General features: G+C 28.9%; 4 protein-coding genes across 6 annotated transcripts in view; 2 read left to right on the plus strand and 2 right to left on the minus strand.

The window, feature by feature from the left end:
- Nucleotides 1-20,903, plus strand: part of LOC119671448 (TATA-box-binding protein-like) — a 162,243-nt gene that overhangs the window by 64,100 nt on the left and 77,240 nt on the right. The gene's annotated exons all lie outside the window — the stretch shown is intronic.
- LOC119667094 lies at nucleotides 1,276-14,109 on the plus strand. The gene is made up of 5 exons (XM_038076378.1): nucleotides 1,276-1,946; nucleotides 11,175-11,472; nucleotides 13,078-13,218; nucleotides 13,338-13,732; nucleotides 13,791-14,109. The coding sequence occupies exons 1-5, from the start codon at nucleotides 1,291-1,293 to the stop codon at nucleotides 14,032-14,034; spliced, it is 1,734 nt and encodes a 577-aa protein (XP_037932306.1). The 5' UTR covers nucleotides 1,276-1,290; the 3' UTR covers nucleotides 14,035-14,109.
- LOC119667095 (antigen 5 like allergen Cul n 1-like) lies at nucleotides 15,784-17,532 on the minus strand. The gene is made up of 3 exons (XM_038076379.1): nucleotides 17,395-17,532; nucleotides 16,111-16,505; nucleotides 15,784-16,027 (listed from the first exon to the last, which is right to left on the minus strand). Exons 1-3 carry the CDS (start codon nucleotides 17,530-17,532, stop codon nucleotides 15,784-15,786), a joined length of 777 nt encoding a protein of 258 aa, XP_037932307.1.
- LOC119667096 (antigen 5 like allergen Cul n 1-like) lies at nucleotides 19,894-20,876 on the minus strand. Its single transcript, XM_038076382.1, has 3 exons — nucleotides 20,751-20,876; nucleotides 20,286-20,680; nucleotides 19,894-20,217 (listed from the first exon to the last, which is right to left on the minus strand). Exons 1-3 carry the CDS (start codon nucleotides 20,874-20,876, stop codon nucleotides 19,962-19,964), a joined length of 777 nt encoding a protein of 258 aa, XP_037932310.1. The 3' UTR covers nucleotides 19,894-19,961.

The following is a 20,903-nucleotide window of genomic DNA, read 5'->3' on the forward strand; positions in this document are numbered from 1 at the left end:
AAATATCATGAGTTTTAAAACATTAACATGAACAAAAATGCAAATAAATGCTATAAATATAAATAAATACTATATAAATGACTAAATGTGTTATAAGTAAACTAATAAAAAGATATATTTCTATATTGAATACAAAGAAATTTTTTTATTGAAGCAGATACATTTGCAGAAATGAAATTCCCTCAGTTAAAGATTGTTACTTCGAAGAAACATGTTCATCATTCACTCCACTGGTAAAATCATTCGCAAACGCTTAAAAAAAATAATAAAAATATTTACTAATCATTGGCAATTAATTTCATTTATATGCAAATAGCCTTTGTTTGAATTCAGAAGAAATGTAAAAAAGAAATACGAACCAAGAAGTAGCATCACCGCCATGAAAATAAATTCTAGCAACATTCTTCAAGCGACTAAGAAGCAAGCGACTGATGGTGTAATTACCAAACCACTTCTGAGCATATTAATGTAAATCTTGCCAGCAACATTTCAAGTGATTAAGAACTGTTGAGAATTTATAAAACATTTTTTTGTCACTAAAACAGAGTCTATGCCGGGAGGTAATTTTTTTTTTGTATCCTCGAGTCGAAATAAGTTTATTTCATTAATTATTTTATGTCATAATAACCATTTTGATTTATATAAAATACTTATGATTTAAGAGCTTATAAACTTAAGAGTGAATAGCAATTTTGTTTATAGTTTGTTGACACTTTCAGTGAATTTACTCTGCATAATTAATCAATAATAATAAAAATAATAATATTATCAAAGTTTGCTTACCACTTATTTAATTTGCATTTACCTATATAATATGTATATTAAGCCATAAAAACTTGAAATGCTTATCAAACTTTAATTTATGCTTTAAACGGGTCATTGACTGATCTGACTAATGTTGCTGCTAATTAAAATTATTTGAAATCTAATGCAAATGTTTACAACCGCTTTGTATTTGTGCTTGATTATAAACATGATCGAAACATGTTCCCCTTTACTAAAAATCACGACAGCTACATGTTGACTTTAGCAACATATTCACGCTAGCAACTTATTCACGCTAGCAACTTATTCACGCCAGCAACATGTTTACTCTAACCGTAGAGCACAATAAAGACAAAACAAGGCACAACAATAAATTAATAAACTTCGTTTTTAAAGAAAATATTGTAAGTGATCAGTCAAAATTGAAGAACTCTTGTGAACGGTTGGAATTTCAAAATAGTTATAAGCAACAAAAAAGCTTATAAAGTTTCTTATAAAATTAATATTAAAATTAGTTATTATAAAATGTTGCAAATATCAACAAAATATTATAGAATTTTAACACTAGTGTTATTGCATTATTTGCTCTGCTATGTTGCAGCAGAAAATTCAACTGCACGTAATACAACCACTAAAGTTCAAGAAACAGCTATATTAAATTTTATGCCACAATTATCAACAACAATAACAAATTCAAGTGAACCATATTGTGAGCCAAGCCTTTGTGAATTTTACAATGGCACTCATATAAATCAAATGCCTCACATCGCTTGTCATAACAATGGCGAATTTGGACCAGCTTGCGGTGTTAAGCCACGACTTCTTGACATGAACGAGCGTCGTCGCAATCTCATCTTAGATATGCATAATTTAGCAAGATCACGCATAGCTTCTGGCGAACTTGAGGGCTACAAACCTGCTTCCCACATGCCACTACTTAAATGGGACACTGAGTTGGAGCATCTTGCGATGCTGCACGTTAAACGTTGTCAATTCGCACATGATCAATGTCGCAATACACCCAATTATCTATTCAGTGGTCAAAATATTGGTTACTTTTGGATTGGCCGTGAATTCAAATCGCACTCGAAACGCATGAAGGCATTTATACTTAATTGGTTTAAAGAATATCGTGATGCTGATCAAACATTTATTGATAGCTATCATCCGCACCCTGAACGGTAAGTGACTGACTTAAAGTGTTTAAAAACATCTTTCCTGGGAATTGTGATTGAGATGTTATTTATTATTTATTAACTATAATTATTGTAATAATTGTAATTTATTATAATTTTAAACTAATGTTTCAGTTATTCAAATGAAAACTATACAAGTACAACAGTCATTACTAATAGTATATACCCAAGTATAAACATAAGACATTACTTATATTCGTGTCAAATTTGAACACATTATTCAAGTTATATGAAGTAGTTAATTTTGAATTAAATGACCTTAAAAATAATCTCCATTCCAAGTTTAGTAATTGCAGTCAATAGACTACATAAAAGACTTAAGTTAACTATATTAACACATCAGTAGTTGACAGTGCTAGTAATATAGTAATATACATAAAAAATTTTGCTGTGAAGCACTGTAAAACACTGGGAAGCACTGCAAAACAATGCAGAGCACACGGAGCACTGTAGAGTACTTTGCTGCATTGGATTGTCTATACAAACACAATTATAAAGTTGCAAACATTCAAATTGTATGATCTTGGTGGTCAATTTATATTACCATTAAGATGAAATTTTATATCCTTTCGAACAAAGCAGGATGTCTTGTATAACTTACGACAGTGACACAATATCATCCACATCCACATATTCAGTATCACGTCAGAGAGCGATTTCTTAACCATTTAGCTTAAGTGTTCAGAATTGACAATTTGTGTCAAAACTACGTAATTTTCAAAAAAATGTACTATTACAAGTGACTTTATGTTGATACAATGATTTTATAACAATATGTGAAATTTTAGTACCCCAAATACAACAACTGTGTTTGCTGATATATTCACCAATTAAAAAACGAGCCTATTCACTGAACAAATTTTGATTGGAAATATTCTTTCTATAGAATTACTATATTTGTAGTATTTTTATAATTGTGATACGTTCCGCGGTTGTTAAACGATAGTTATAGCACAACAGCAAACATTAAACTTAATATATAATACTTTAGTTGACAGTTTTGATTAGCAACTGTTACTGAAAAACTGATGCCAAGTTAAGACAATGGAATAGATTATATTTTCGATATTTTTTTGATATCTAAATTCACAATATATGTTATACCTTAACAACTGGAGCTGGAATTTAAAACTTCTAACCAGTGATTTTAAATATTTTATTTGCTCATCCTTTCAATTTATATCATATTTGAATTAATTAAATAAATCTCTGAATGGCTTATTCCTTGTATAAATGAAACAGTATTTCCTACACAGACCTATGTTCCTTCCTTTGCAACTTTCTCTGCATAAGATGGACGCTACGTCTGCTTTAAAATTTCTCCACTAATTTGATTTAAGCCAAACAGAATGGGAAAATCTTTTCAGGGTACAATTTACCATTGCAACATTAAAATTATTAAGCAAATTTAAATAATAGTTGACTTTTTGCCTTTTCATTTGCGGTTTTGTAATTTTGTTTATTCGCAGTTTATTCACAGAAAAGTAAATCTTTTATGTTATTTTTATTTAGATTAGTTTTTTCTTCTAGTATACCAGTCTAGTAAAACCTATTTAGTATCTGAGTTAATTAGTTGTTTGCTGCTGTAATTAAAGTTTTTGTGAAATAACAGAATTTATTTAGTTGAAGTTAATGAATAAACATAGGGTTTATTATAACTCATCCGACTGTTCTATATAGACAACAAAATAAAACAACTAATTAGAGATAACAAAAATTTAATTATTTTTTTCATATTGAATGAAAGTTAGAAGTTAATGACTCAACAGTTCTAAAGAGTTTTATTATTTTTTTATATGGAAAATGATAAAAAGATGTAATGAAAGCTTACTAAGTTTTAAATACATTAAATTTATAATTAATTTAAGACTTTAAAATTTATTTTGATATAATATTATATCGACTAAAAAAAATTGAACTAATTTAATAAAATGCTTAATTCTTTATCGAGTAACTAATCCTCCTATTAAACTATATTACATAAACTATTATAAATAAATACATATAAATATAGTTAGTTGTGGTGGCGGGAGGACGAAACCTCCCCAATTAGCTAAAAGAGAAAGCCGTTTTGAGTCCACAAAAAACCTCGTAATAGTGGGTAGTAGATAGAGGGTCAACCTAGAACCAGCTAGAGGCATTAACAAAGGTGAGAATCTGACTAATGCTAATGCTGGAGATATCGCTAAGTGAGTTGAAGAAGGGGGCCCCCAGATCAAGTGTTCTGGTGTCATATCTTCAAGAGCTGGTAGACACGCACTGCAAGAGGTACCACAGGGAAGGCCGAGTCTAACTCCATGTCTTCCTATGGACCTAGACATCTCAGATTTGTTTCTACAAATTAAGTCAGAGGTTCTATATTTGGAATAGATGGGCCAAGTAGCCCTTAACCTGGCTGCTGAGGCAGTAAATGTCCACTCCCTATTTGCCTGTCGCAAAAAATTGGTCATAAATCAGCCTGCACCCGTAGCTGACAGGAGCAGGGTACGAAATAGAAGTATCCGTGGAGGAAGCGCCTAGTTTAGCAAGTTCGTCAGCGCGCACATTTCCTACAATATTAGAATGCCCGGGAACCTAGACTAGAGCAACCTTGGACTTCTCACTTAGTTTACTGATAAATTCCTTACATTCTTCTACTAATCTCGATGACAAACAGACTGCTGATAAAGCTTTAAACATATAAATATAAATAAAAATATTTTTATTTTTATATTTTATTTTAATAAAAATACTAGAACCATTAAAAAATAAAAAGTCTTATAAATACATCAGTTCTTCTTGCATCCGGTAAGGTAACATTTTTTTAACAATTAAATATGCAGAAACAAACATACATTCAGTAGCGTATGTGAAGGGAGCTAATAAGGTTTAAACTGCCTCCTTCCTAAAATATTTACAATAAATTTTTATTAATTAAATTATTTTATATGAACTTTATAATAGATTTCAAAAATCCCCTCTTAAAGATTTATACGCCCCTATGTACTATAGTAACTTTAATATTTTTATAATTTAACTAAAATCTCAAATGGTATTCAAAGAATTAATGACGTTGTCTATCATCTCTTCATCTCTGATGACTTTAAAGCTGTCAGGAAAAAAATCTAATATAACTAATTAGACATGCACACTATTTTATAGAAATAATTATTAAATTCAAAGAATATACTTCAAGAACTTTTAAGACTTATTCAACGCTTTAAATATTCTTAATCACGTTACATTCTCTTCACAGTTCATTTGGAAGAGGAAGTATTTTATTTATTTTCTGACCTATCAGCAATTTATAATTAATTTAACAGCAGATACACCCCAAAAACAAAAAATACTAACTTGTTAATTATGCTTAAGTACGGCAGCGTGAATAGATATACAATGTACAATTATCTAAATATTTCATGATATGCAATTACAATACAATTATTGAAAATAATTTGCTTATCTGTACGAAGCAAACTACAATAATTAATAAAAAAAAACATTTTAATCAAATAGATACAATCTAACTATCTGTTAAATGGATACCATAGCTCAGGTATCAGGTAACGTCTTCACATGTACTCTCGCTTATTTGCATATGAAAATAATTCACACACGATAAGCTAGCAATTTTGTATCTGCTCTTGCTTGAGATAAGTGCTAGTAAAGCAACAACAAAACGTATTGCAATTCACAAATATAAACAATAACGTTTTGTGTTTTTTAATTACGAGCAATTAATCAATTTAATAAGCAAGCATTTTTATTTATAACCAAAAAAAATGTATTTATTAGCATAAATAATCGAGTTAAATCAATTGCAAATCACACTTATGCTTTGGGTTCATGCTCAGAATCAATTAATTAAATATTAGCAATTCATTCACATAAATCGGTTGGTTCAATTAATAATTTTTATTTTAAAATAATATACTATAAATAATGTAATATAATAAAATACATTTTGTTGAGAATTGAAGATTAAATGCACTAAAAACATTTAAGCAAAAGAAGAAAAGAAAGAAAAGTCTTTTAAGAAAAGACCAACAAATGTATCTCAGGTTTAAATTAAACATAACTATATATAATTAATATTTATTAAAGAATATAACAAAAAATATTTTGTCTGTATTTTATCGATGGATTTAACTTTAATCTATTCTATGGATTGGAATGAGAAACCTGAAATATTTCACCTGAACAAAAATGCTGTCATACGAAATGGGTTATCTCAGTTAAAATTAAGGATATGGACTACACATATTTGCCTTGATTGCAAATATGTTGACAAATTTAATAATACTCTGTTCATACTTTGTGAAAAATATATAAATATATATACTATTTTTGATAATATGGGTAATACGTAGATAAGGTGGCACGGGAATCAAATCCTGCTTAATTACCTAAGAGATGTGGACGTTTTAAGTCCACATTTCTTTTAAGTAAAAGGTTAGATATTTTATAGTCAGCCGAGTCTATTGCTAAATGCAAATACTTAGACAATTTTAACGTTACATCAATACATCATTGAATAAACTAAAATTAGAGCTATAAATAAGAAATATATGTTTATCTAGATAAGCATGCACAGTGACACAACAGGTGTTCTGGTGTCACCTCTCTGCCGCAACCTGATCTTTAGAATTTTCAAGAACAAGTTACATCGATACATCGACACATCATTCAATAAACTAAAGTTAGAGCGATAAATAAGAAAGATATGTTTATCTAGATAAGCCTGAACAGTGATACAACAGGTGTTCTGGTGTCAGCTCTCTTCCGCAAACCCGAGCTACAGGATTTCCAACAGGACAACTTGTGTTTATTTCATTATTTCATAGTCAATTATTCCGTAAGAACCGATATTAACTAAGGTATTAATAACGATATTTACTTGGCGCCATATCGTCTTATAGTCGTGTATGCTATGAAAACCGATATTATCTTGGATGCTAATAACAAATATCACTTTTATTGTCAAAGATTATTACTTTACATCATTTCTAAAAAGTTCAAATAAAATATCTTCTCCAATACGTTGTTTGGTCTTCCATTTTTTATTTCTGCCCTCCATTTATATGATCTACTAACAGTTGCTCTTTAACAGCTATTCGTTAACTGACCTTTATAGTCTTATATCGGTCCACTTTCATAAGAGCAACTATTCCCAAGAACTATTCATTTGGTATGAAAAAATTTTTCATTAAGTTTGTGAACAAGTGAAACTATCAGAAAGAAGTATTGGGAAGAAATGAGAATTTTTTATCTGGCGAGCATATTAAGAAGAGCTCTGTACAAGTATATTTATCTATGTAACAAATGAAATATATACTTTATTGACAATTATCTTTCTTATATTTAGTTGAATTTACGAGAAAAAATATGTATTGTTTTTTAAATCTCCTGGTATTTCGAATAAAAATTTTGGGTTTCTTTCCTAATTTAATTATTCCACTTACGGATGGAGCTCTAATTAAGTTTGTTATTATGTGATGTTTTACCTTATTCATACTTTTAATACTAATCTTCGTTTATTGAACATCTACACCTGATGGATCCATTATAGTTTCTTATATGAGATTTATATATCAAGTAGTTTTTTGGGTATGGTTTTATTTATTTATTTTAAATTATTGCTTTTTTTGTAATAAAAGTGAAAGTAATGCAATAATAAAAATATCTTTCAGTTGAAAAACACTTGTCCTCACAGATTGACAATTTCCATGTTATTTTTGTTACGCATAGTAAACTAATAAACAAAGTACAAAATATGTACGTAGCATTTTTTTCAAATATAAATATTTTACTAAAATAAACATATTATTTTCTTTAAAAATTTAACCTTCTATTTTTTGTTTTATTAATGAAATTTGATTACGGCACGTTCGTTAGAGTTCTTGGCATGTCAATATTTTTGGTTTCAGTTTGGTTAATGGGAATATGCCCCCAGCAAGTAACATACATACACACCAATGTGATGATCTGTATATTGTTTATATTATTAATATTTTGTAAGCTAACCAACTCAATTTCAATAAAAGTTATGTTAAGAGTTGAGTTTTTAAATAAAAGTTATAGCATAAATAAAAAAATACTTTTATTTCAGCGCTTTGAGTAGCACGAAGAATAGCTAGAATTTATGGATTGCTTGTATTTCATGTGTGGATTTCCATATTAACTCAGATACTAAAAAAGAATTTATCTTCTAGTTAGTTTTGCTACGTTCAATTAACAAAATCTATACACGCTTGCTCATCAAAGAGCTAAGCCAATATGGAGTATGGTACGGAGTCTGGTATGGAGCCATTATGGCTAACTTGTTGCTGCAAGCTTATATTAAGCAAATCAAGAACCTCAGATACAGTTTGCTTAGACAAATATTTCTTTTATAATGAAATGCGTTACTTAAAGAACCTGCTATTTTTTTTATAAAGTAAAGACTGTGTATATGTTTTTGATAAACAATGATTTTATTTTCTAAAATCTTAATATAACGTTTAATGATTATAATGTGTTAAATATTTACATATGAATTGATCTGAAGCTTAATATAATAAAAATTATATGAAACAGCCTTGTTAATTAATATCCTATGTATTGAACTAAAATCAATTTAAAATAAATCAGTTTAATAGTGATATGAGATAGTCATGTGTTCCTTTGATCAATTTCAGTCTGAGATTTACTTATAATTAAAGAGTAATTTTTATTTTAAAGAATCACATTATCACAGAAATGATTGTATGTATTATATTATATTAGTATTGTTTTATATATTCTTATTCCAATTGTAAAGCAGTGAACCTCTTTCGCCGACTATGCAATAAAACAGAAGTCACTTCTAGTAACTTATTCTATATCGTTTAAACAGTTTAAAATTTAATCACAGACTAGCCGGGAATAGAAAGAAAAATCTTGTACTAACCGCATACAAATCGAACAAGTATAAGAGGGCATTGTGTGTAAGACAAAGATATAACCAAAACTCAGTGCAATATTCAATATGTCTGTATTCAATTTCAAAAGCATTGTCGACAAATATTTTAATGCTAGCTAGTTATACAATAATTTCTTAATCCTATAGAGAATTGGTTTCCAACCTATGGTCCATATGATTGTTAAAAATGTTCCGTGAACCAAATTTAGCAGGCATAAACATTGTAGTTTGTCCACTGAGACCTCACATCTTAGAAAATAAGCACAAAAAATTTCTAAGTAATTATATATATGTATTATAGCCGATATAATGTACCTATGCACTTATACAATTCATTATATGCATAAACCGTATTAAAATAATCATACAGTTTATTATTCTTAAATTTTGTGATCCCTATTAAAAAGAAAAATATAGTGTTCTGAATGAATTAGTACTGAATTCTTTTATTACTATTTCAAAAATAACTAATAAATTATAACCTTTTGTTCCTTTCAATACTATTTAAAAAAAACTACAAATAATTAATAACTAAGCGTATGATCTGATATAACTGTTGGTGCAAAATATACTTCCTCAGCATTAGTTTGAGTTTAGTAAAAGATCTAGGACAATTGTACAGATATACAGTATCACGATTGTGAGCTCTAAGCATTTATTATTATATTTTGATAGTTCTGTTTGCACTCAAGTCTTGAGTGCTATATTGCACATAAGACTTCGATGAAGCGATAGTCGTCCCTTGATCATGTACTCGTATATATGCTTAGAAGTCACTATGAATAGCAATTCTGATACATAAATTAAAACTAAATAGTGAATATCAGTAACGATATTTTCATAATAAGTACTTTAAAAAACATTTGATTAAATTTAATGTACAGTTTATCAATAAAAAAAAACAAATTAGTTTCTAAACAATATTGTGTTGACTTTTATATATGTTATTATCTTTCATTAATACAATTTATTGCATTTTCGTTTTATTTGCTAATTGCTGACGTATGCTATTTTAAAAATGTTAAATATTTTATTTATAGTCAATGTTTTTAATTAATATATGAAATATTTGTACAATAATTTTAATACAATATTTGCATTTAGTGCCAAGTGTCAGAGTCTCTTTATTTACTATTCAAAACAAAGGAAGATAAAAGATACCGAAGATCGCAATGAATGCTAAAAAACCACATTTTCATGCAAGTGTATTTAAGGAAATCTATAAAGAAATATAATTATGGAAAAAATAATTTTTCAATTATTAGTAGTTGTAGTATCCAAAAAATAGCAACAGTGAACTAAAGCTTTCTACTAAGGTTGAATTAAGGAGGAACGGAGAAAGGAGGAATAAAGGAGGAACGCTACAGACGCCATCGAAAAACCCTTTGAAGTACGACAAGAACTTTAAAGTGTACTTGTCCTGCTGTTATTAAATAATGTTATCGATGTTATTAAGTCAGAAATAATTAGCAAATAGCAAGAAAACACATTTGGTTAAACGATTTAGACACAATATGCAAAAGAGTCTTATAAGCGCAAGACTATTTTCATACTATCCTATAGAGATCTGCAAAGATCTGCAAAGATTTCCTTCAGCACAACAACGAAATTGCTCAACACCAACGTTTATATTATACTTTTGTATTGCAGTTTGAGCTGAAGCTATATGCCTCCAACAGTGATTAACTTCTAAGTATTCAAAACACTAAAACAAAATCACACATTGTATTACGATTAAGAACCAGACAACTATCAACTACCAAGAAAATATAAATGGCTTGCTAACATTCTATATAATATATACGCTACGTATGGAAAGGATAAATCGAAGCAAAGCTGCAACTTTATGAGAAATGCTCGCATTAAGTAATGCGATTGACTTAGCTCCGAGAGAGCTCTGTAGAAATTATTGGTATTGTCCCATGCTGCTTTTAAGAATTTCGAAGACCTATATATTATATATGTAACATATATTGTCCTGAAGAGCACTCAAACCTTTGATTTTGATTTTAATATACAAACATATAACTTACCAGTAATCTTTAATATAAATGTAATTTGAAAGATTTTAGTTTTTTTTTAAAGTCAATAATACAACCTGTTGTATGTATATATAGTATTATAATTCACAAATGATGCACATCTTCTCTACATTATTTAAGAAGTATCTTATATATTTGATCAAGAAATTACTTTCACTCTCTTGTTGCTATCTTAAATCATAAAGCATAATAAACACAATATTAAAATAATGTACTCACTCTTACTTTTCATTTTACTTTTCATATTTTTAGCAAAAAGATAGGACACTTCACACTTATGGTTGCTGATCGTACGCATCGCGTTGGTTGTGCTGCAGTACGGTATAGAGAACCTAGCCAACCTGATGATGTCAAATTCCTCATGACGTGCAATTATGATTTCACCAATATCATTGGAGAGCCCATATACCAAACTGGTCGTACTGCTTCAAAATGTACCTATCAAATAAGTGAGAAATATCCAAATCTTTGCGATTGGAAAACAGCTGTTTATGAATACGACGAAAACGATGATGGTGAAAATAATTTGTTAAATAATAATATACCATATGAGTAGATAAAATTTATCTATTTCAAAACTGTTATCTATTACGAATTATATATGCTATATATTTAAGTTTGTCTGTGTTTTATATATGTTATTTAATAAATATTGCTTTTATTAATTAATGTTTTATTTACTTATAGACAATAGTTAAAACAAAAGGAGAGAAAATACTGTTATTACACCAATTTTTGTTTGTTTTTATGGTGCTATTAGCTGGTATTCTTATCTTATTAGCTTTAATTCAAGCTTACTTGTACACTAAATGTACGCATTAGTAACGCTAACGTGATTGATATGAATTCATTTTTGCAGTTTTATTTGAAAGCAGTAATATTTGAAAAGCATTTCCTTACATTTTTTATTAGACCCTATTACTCCTTGATCACACCCTTTTGTAACGTTTACATATGTTTCAATGTACAATTAACTATTTCTGACTCAGATCATTAATTTATATTAGCTCTTTTAAAACTCTAAAATTTAAAAAACCACAAGTTTAATTTAAGAACTATTAGTATTAAATACAGAATTCAGTGTATATATTAGCAATGAGAACATCACATCTCTAACATGCTATTACCTTTATTAACTCTACTATACCACAAACAATTTTTGTTATTTTGATTATAATATCAGTTATAACGGTAGTGACTATTTTACTAAATAGAAACCATCATACTTAATAGGAAGGTTTCGAACAGTAGTGAATTGTAACAACAAAATTTTTATTTATTTTTAATTAATTGAATTTTTGACTGACCATACAGCTGTTTCGAGTATTTCCAAATAGCTCTCATCAGTAGTCTTGACATTATTTCTCTTTTTTCTTTATAATTTATATGAGTACTCTAAGATTATTCTATATAAACAACTTTAATATATAAAATGTAACTGACTTGCTTTTTGTATATATGTATAATAATATAAATAAATAGTCATCATTTAAATGTAAGAGAACACAATGAAATATTCATCATCTCTAGAGATACATTTACAAAGGCAACCTTATCAGTTTCATTCGATATGTATGGTAACCATAGTGTAGTTGCAGTCGAGGGCTATTTAAACACTGTAAAACGTTACTATTATCAATATATTAATACAAAGTAGTATTTTGCAATATTGATGGAATTTATAATCTTCGCATATATGCATTTCCACTCCAGATGTGAAAGATCTGTAAATATTTCTTTATTCTTTGTTAAAGGCCTAATCTTAAGGAAGACAGCCTTCTGTTTGTACAGCTTTAAAGAAATGAAGATCTTCACTGTGCAATACAATGACGTATTCACATGTGTCAATACACGTGAAGTTATGCAATATTTACGGATTTTTTAGACGATTAAGAGTACAAGTGAGAGTAAAATAGAAGTAAATTAACTCAAAACCCTTTTGGTTTCTCTTTGAACTTACAGCTCTTCGATTTTTGATATCAAACATTATTTATTACTATGCAATGACTTATATCAAATACCAATACTCTGCATAAAAGTACCTTTATTCAATTATTTAAAACAGTTGTATAAATATTAGCAATGAATAAGCGATCAAAATAGAGGTATAAAAGCATCATCTCGACACTTTAAGGTGATCAGTTAATAAAATTGAAATATGCCTAAAACATTACATTTAATTTTTTTAACAGCTTCAATTCTTGCTGTTGTCTTGCAACAAAGTGCAGCTACTGACTACTGCAGTTCAACATTATGTGGTTCTGGTAGAACGCACGTTGCCTGCGGTAACACAGGTGTAAGTATCTCATCAGAAATAAAAATAGATTACAAAGGCTTAACTTAAATAAAGTTAGAGAAATATTTATAATAATAATCCATTTATAAACGGGTATTTAACCATACAAACTCTTAAAGGCATTTGCATCAACTTGTGCCAGCGATGCAAATATCATATCAATGACCACCACTCTACAAAATGCCTTACTCGACAAACATAACACCCTCCGTAACACTGTCGCAGCGGGCAATTTAAGTGGATATACGGCCGCCAAACGTATGGCAACTATAGTTTGGGATGCAGAATTAGCTATGTTGGCTGAATTGAATGTTAAACAATGCGCCATGAAACATGACCAATGTCGTAATACTGACAAATTTAAGCTCGCTGGTCAAAACTTGGCTTACAGTGGGTGGTCTGGCACAACTAAGGAAGTACAGGCTGTATCCGTTTCACATGTGCAAATGTGGTTCGATGAATATAAGGATTGCTCAATGACATATATTAACAATTATAGCAATCCAACAAATGGGTAATTTTATGGAAGTGTTATTTCAAATCTTAGAATTTTATTCGATTTATCTTTAAAGGAAAGTAATTGGTCACTTTACGCAAGTAGTACAGGAGAAAGCAACAAGCATGGGTTGCGCCATCTTACGTCAAACTAAAAATGGTTTCACTGAACAATATACGGCTTGCAATTATGCATACACAAATGTAATTAACCGTCCCGTTTATACTAGTGGTACCGCAGCTTCAGCTTGCACATCCGGCAAAGATGCAACTTATAAGTCCTTGTGTTCTACTGCGGAAGTATATAATGTAAATTCATAAATATACATTCCATCTTTTAATTGAAAGGAAACGATAGATATATGTACTAATAAATAATGATTATTTGAAAATATATAAGTAAATCGTTTAAGAGTTTTTAGAACTAAAAGTTAAAGCTAGGAAATTATTTCTATCATAACTACTAATGCTCTTTCAAAGTCTCTTATCCATATTATAACAATAAAAGTAGTATAACAGTAAAAAGTAGCTATATCAAAGCTAACATAAGAACTAAGTCCATCTAGAAATAAATAATGTTATTTCTGTATACTGTCAACTTAAACCCCAGTCATGTATTTTAAACATATTATTTATTGGATTTCATTAGAAGAAGAGAGCAAATTGAGCTCTTCAATTAAGTTATATTCAATAAAATATAATTATAATTAATTCTAAGCAAGACCCCTAATTAGGAAGACTGGTATTTCTTACATAAAATATATTTTTTTAGTTAAAAATTAGTTATATTTACTATTAGCACGTGATGAATACTTCAAGCAGTTAGGTCAACTATGTCTAAACCATCTACCATATAGGTATACGAATACCTTTTCCATTATAGTTTGTGATGTGTTTTACGGAAACTATTCCCATTCTTATAATTAGAATAATATTAAGGTTAAGGCAAATATAAATTAAAGTCTCTCTTTTTACAAATCGAACTTGAACTACTTTAACTACGAGTATATTAAGAGTTATTAAGAGTACATAAGCTTAAGGTCTATGTTATAATACATGAATTAATAAACTATTTATTTGTATTATTTCTAAAACTATATTTCTTTTAAGAATCCTATCAGTACTTTTATTAACAAATTTGCAACCGTTCTAATTATTTTTTACCTATATGTATGAATAAAGGCAGGCATGTATACTACATTATTGATATCAATATATTTATATATTTACATGAATGTATTTAAGTGAATTTTTACAAAAAATACATGCAATCATTTACAATGAATTAGTGATAAAATCAATAATGAAATTGCAGCTTATACATAGACGGAACAATATATGTTTATATCAAATGTTGCTAAAGCCATTTGCAATGTTTCTATACATGCATAACATGCATTATTAGGGTTTAAATGTTGCGAATGAAAAAACATTTGCAAATCGGTGGTAATGGGTTATATGAAGTCATGGGTTACAGCATATCTGATTTGTAGTTCTTTAAAGAACCAATATAATCTGAGTTTTATATCATTTATTATTTCAGAACTAGAAATGGTTATTAATAGGATTATGTCTAGATACAGTTTAGCAATGTTGTTAAGAGATTATTTATAATAACAATTTCTGAAATTTGATATATTTACATTTTTATTAATATAAATTAATATCTCTCTTTTTAGAAATCGAATCGGAACTGCTTTAACTACGAATATAATAAAAGTTGTTAATTATAATTATTTACATTATTTAAGTGAAACAGAGCGTAATATCTATTAAAGACACATTCGTTTTAAATTATTTATTAAAATCATTTGCTCTCATTCGGATTCGAACACGGAACTCAGTAGCAATGATCAGGGTTGCTAACCACTTGACTATTGAACTTTCTTATGTTGATATAAATATTTGAAGGTGAAGAAATTGTTTATAAAAGGCGAAATGAGATTATAAGAGAAGAACAAATCAGTTACTTGCAGAATCCTTAGTAAGAGTTAGAACAACAATATACACTCATTAATTAATTAAAAACAATATTTTTTTAATTTCGTATAAAAAAATTTAAATATATTTTTAAGAATTTACATTATACACTTCTTTAGTAGTACATAAAGATTTAAAGTTTGGATTTCTACCAGTTTTGCAACCTGAAGCTGCAGTACCACTAGTATAAATGGGCTTACCCAGAACATTTGTGTACGCATAATCGCAAGCAATAAACTGGTATGTGGTACCACTTTTAGTTTGGCGCAAAATGGCACAACCCATATGTGTTGCCTTCTCCTGGACTACTTGTGTGAAGTGACCAATTGCTTTACTGTAAGTTAGAAATATAAATGATTATTTTAAAAATTATAAAAATAATAAAAAAATCATAATAAAATACAATAAAAAAATTACCCATTTGTGGGACTCTTGTAACTGTTAATGTATGACATTGAACAATCCTTATATTCATTGTACCACAATTGTACATGTGAAACGGCAACAGATTGTACGGTTTTGGTAGTACCAGACCAGCCACTGTAGGCCAAGTTTTGACCAGCGAACTTAAATTTATCAGTATTACGACATTCATCATGGTTCATGACGCATTGCTTAACATTTAATTCAGCCAACTTGGCTAATTCTGCATCCCAAACTATAGTCGCCATACGTTTAGCGGCCTTATATCCATTTAATTTTCCAGATGCAATAGTATTCCTGAGGGTGTTATGTTTATTCAGCAAAGCTTTTTTTAATGCAGCTGTCATGGGCACGATTTTCGCATCGCTGGAACATGCCGATGCAAACGCCTTAATATATTCAAAATAAATTTTTATATAATATTATATTAGAACGGATTGTGAATGATAATTATGGAAAAGTTGTGCTTGTATGAAAAATGTAATGTTATTACAATAACAACTATGGCCTAAATTAAAAGAAATTTTCTATAATAAATTTGATTTTATTAAAACAATAATACTTTTGTAGTATCCGTAACAGTCCGAGAATTCACTGGATTAAAAATTGAGTTTTTGAATATAAAAATTTCTTCACTATTATTACTTTTCTATTGAATGATAGTTCTTTTATAGTAAGAGATTTCTTGTAATAGAAAACACGCGTTTGAAATAAAAAAATTAATAGAATTCCACACCATCATGATTTCTGAACCCTTTAAAGTACGGAGGAACATTATACATCAAGCTAAATGATATTGAATGAACAAAAATTGCTTACTGGCTAAATAAATCAATCGTTTTTGAGATGTTCGGAATAATTTTTATAAGTTTTTTCGAATATTCGACTCCTTGAGACCGTGTGTTTCAATAGGTACTCGTACTGATAATGGAATCTCACCAACCAAAGGCTTTTATATATTTTTTGGATCAAAAAACCAACATTCAAAGGTAAAGCACCTTAATACAAGATATCATGTATATTATACATAATATTCAACATTATTTAAATTTTGAGAACTTCATAGCATGAAATAAACTTTAAATAATATAAGATATAAGAATATACAATCAATATATAATATCAAGAGAATGATATTCTATTGTGCTCCTCAGTCCCAAAAGCAATAGAGCATCTTGATATTACAATGAAATATATCGAAAATTGTGTTATTTTTATATAAAATAATTAAAATTTAAATAAATCAGTAAGCACATATATATTATAGATTTCACTTACTCCGTTGTTATTGCAGGCAATATGCGTTGCACCGGATTTACATAATGTAGAACTGCAATAGTTAGTCGACAAAGTTAGTTCGATTAAAAGCGCGAAACTAAAAACGCCGATTAATTTTAAACACAGTGCTCTAGACATCTTTGAAAGTAATTAACTGATCTAATTCGATATTTGAGATGTTTATATACCAATTTTTCCTTCAAATAGAATACACCACAACACCACAAGTATTTATACAAGTGCTTCCAATAACAATAATTGTATACAATATTGTTTTATAATAATTAGTTTCTTAATTTTGGCCAAAAAAAGTAGATTATTATGTCGAAAACAAAAACATAGATTTATAGAAACATTGAAATCAAAGGTTTTGTGCGCGTTTTTTTTTCAAATGAAACATTTGGGAGCATAACGTTTTTCATAGTATCACGTACCCACACCACCCTTTCAGAATAATAGGATACTAACACTTTAACGCAGTTAAGTGCGTCATAATATTTTGATTATAATAATATATTTAATAAAATATTTATTAAAAACAAATTTGTTAAATTATTAAAACAATTGGTACACTTAAAAAAATATTAAAAACTTTTATTTATTATATTTTAAAATTATTAAGTGCGATTGAATTATTTAAGTTTTAGAAAATTAAGAAAATAATGGATAGCATTTAATCTTCTCCCTTGACCTAATAGTTCTTAAAATACTTCAGCCAATCATATAATAGCCGCCCGTTCTGGCTGTTTTTTTTTCAACCTTTTCAACTCCACCTATCTATTTTATTTATTACCGACTGATTCTTCTAAACCCTCGTTAGTCGTTGTACTTTGTGCTTTGTCCTCCTGTATTCTTCATTCTTCACGTAATAATGGTATAATGATATAATGGTATCCCCATTCATCAACTAATAAGTTATTATTAAACGTATACTATCACGACTAATAATTTAACATGGGAAATTTGTTGATAGTATAGATAAATAATTTTTTTTTATCAAGATTGGCATATAGTATATACAGTGTGAAACACAATTGAACTCCAGGGAACTTAAGGGCGATAGATGTGTCAAACCGATTACATTGTTAACTCGTAAAAGAGTGCGATAGATTACACGAAAAAAAAATTTAATTTTATCCGGGATGGAATTCATGTGTGATAATGTGGTTACCTTACATCTGATAGGAAAACTACAAGTTGGTATTTTTAAAGACCTGTAATACGTAAACATAAATAAATAGGTTGTGTCTGTTTTCGTAATACGAGTAGCTTTGCAAAACTTTATGGTAAGGGTCGAAAGAGACGTGTCACATCAGTAAAAATGGTCCTAAAAGTAAAAAACGGAATTACATGAAATTTATGTATATATAAATCTATATATATAAAAATATATACATATATATGTATATACGTATATTTATATAGGAGTTCGACTCCCTTCAATTAGATATGAATAAAGCATTTTGATTTCACATTTCTTTAAATTGTGGATATTAATAAATGTAAGCATCTTGATCTTTTCAATACAGAAGATACAAATTCATACTTAAAATTTTTGTTTTTAAAATTATGGGATGTTCATAAAAAATAACTGCAAAAGATTTTAACACCTGTAAATAATTAAAGAAATAATAATTTATTTCCGAAAAATACGCAGGGATCGTCGCTGAGTCGATTTAAATATATTTTTCATAATTCAGAACCTTACTGTCATTATGAAAAACTTTAAACATGACATCGCGAAGTAGATTATCCTGAAATAGATTAAAGTATGGGCGCTTTTCTCTTTAATTTACCCTCAAGCGTTATTATATCATCTAACCCATGCATTAATAATAAACTCGATGTATTTTTAGGCATATCTATGGATTGTAGTATACAGAGTGACAATAAAATTAATTTCAATCATTTATAATCTATTTTAGAGTAATGCCTTATAAAATTAATAAAGCTACATTTGTAGGAAATATCTGGATAACACTAAAAACAATTTGAAGAGAGCTTACAACCTACACAATGTATCAGCGTTGTGTTATCATCACTGGACGCTTATATCCATTAAATTGTGTTATTAAATATTCACAGATAAACCATTTACACTAGTTGCCATATGTAAGTATTATAATTATTTACATAGCTTATGATGTTTCATTAGGTGCCCTTCCGTAATCATTTGTAGGTGAGCGAACAGGTTTGGACTTAATTAGATTATTTGAAGACTGATATAAAGATGATGTCACCGACATTTTTATGGTTTTAAAACTAACGAAGACGTGAAATGTTGCAACGTAACCAATTGCAGCCTATAAAGAAAACGCCTGTGACGTGACCCCAGATATATAAACCTATAAAGTGGTACAATTATAGTATTTCCATCTTATATATATACTCAATACCATTTATTCAGGTATGTTGACAAACTGAACCGAAGCTATAGAGACATTTATGAATTATATCCTAGATAATTCAAAAGTTTGAATTATTCTACATAATTTTCTCGTTCACATTTTATTAATGTATGCATGTAAGTATGGTTTGTATATAAATCATATACACATTGATTGCACTTATGCGTCTGATAATGTGTTGACATCATATGATTCAGCGGTGGAGCATAAATTCTTATAATTTTTATTGCGTCCTGTGGTGCAGCTTGATGCTACAGTCCCACTATTATAAACGGCCTGATCCAGTACATTAGTGTATGCATAATTGCAAGCAATGAATTGATAACTAAATCTTCCTTTTTGTTGGCGTAAAATACCACAGCCCAAATGTGTAGCTTTCTCTTGAACCATTTGTGTGAAATGTCCAATCTTTTTACTAAAAATATAATTATACAATATTTTCAAGTAAAAAACTGCAGAAATTTGAGTTTGCAAAATACACACCCATTTGTTGGATTTGAATAGCTATTAATATAACTCATAGAAGCATCTTTATATTCATCGAACCACATCTGTATGTGTTGCATTGCAAGAGATCGCACCGTTTTAGTAGTACCATACCAAGCTGAATTTGCCAAATTCTGTCCGGCATATTTAAAACTATTGGTGCTTCGACACTGGTCATGTTTCATCACGCACTGCTTTACATTTAACACAGCTAATTTAGCTAATTCATTATTCCAACGCACTGTCGCCATACGTGTGGCAGCTCGATATCCCGATATACTACCACCGGCAACCTGATTCCGTAACTGATTATGTTTTTTAACTATAGCGTTACGGAGGTTTCTTGATATTGGCATTATTTTCACATTACTTCCACATGCTGAACTAAAAGCCTGCAATACGAAATAAGGAATAACCATCAAAATGTACACCCATTTTTATGAGTTTTGGTACAGAACCTACACCATTATTTCCACATGCAATATGTTTTTTTCCTCTACAAAGTGATGAACTGCAATAATTTGTTTGTGAATATATTTCTCTTGCAAGGAAAAATATTAGAAATAGACGAATTACAACCGCTTTCATTTTACTTTAAATTAGAACTAACCAGAT

Source organism: Teleopsis dalmanni, chromosome 1 (genome assembly GCF_002237135.1).
Source record: "Teleopsis dalmanni isolate 2A chromosome 1, ASM223713v2, whole genome shotgun sequence".
NCBI lineage: Eukaryota > Metazoa > Arthropoda > Insecta > Diptera > Diopsidae > Teleopsis > Teleopsis dalmanni.

Coding starts and splice junctions, on each gene's coding strand:
- LOC119667094 (XM_038076378.1), top strand. CDS start 1,291: ATGTTGCAAATATCAACAAAATATTATAGAATTTTAACACTAGTGTTA. Junction 13,219..13,337: donor TTGCCTGCGGTAACACAGGT/GTAAGTATCTCA, acceptor AAACTCTTAAAG/GCATTTGCATCAACTTGTGC. Junction 13,733..13,790: donor TATAGCAATCCAACAAATGG/GTAATTTTATGG, acceptor TTATCTTTAAAG/GAAAGTAATTGGTCACTTTA.
- LOC119667095 (XM_038076379.1), bottom strand. CDS start 17,532: ATGTCTAGAGCACTGTGTTTAAAATTAATCGGCGTTTTTAGTTTCGCG. Junction 16,506..17,394: donor TTGCCTGCAATAACAACGGA/GTAAGTGAAATC, acceptor GAATATATTAAG/GCGTTTGCATCGGCATGTTC. Junction 16,028..16,110: donor TACAAGAGTCCCACAAATGG/GTAATTTTTTTA, acceptor TCTAACTTACAG/TAAAGCAATTGGTCACTTCA.
- LOC119667096 (XM_038076382.1), bottom strand. CDS start 20,876: ATGAAAGCGGTTGTAATTCGTCTATTTCTAATATTTTTCCTTGCAAGA. Junction 20,681..20,750: donor TTGCATGTGGAAATAATGGT/GTAGGTTCTGTA, acceptor TTCGTATTGCAG/GCTTTTAGTTCAGCATGTGG. Junction 20,218..20,285: donor TATTCAAATCCAACAAATGG/GTGTGTATTTTG, acceptor TTATATTTTTAG/TAAAAAGATTGGACATTTCA.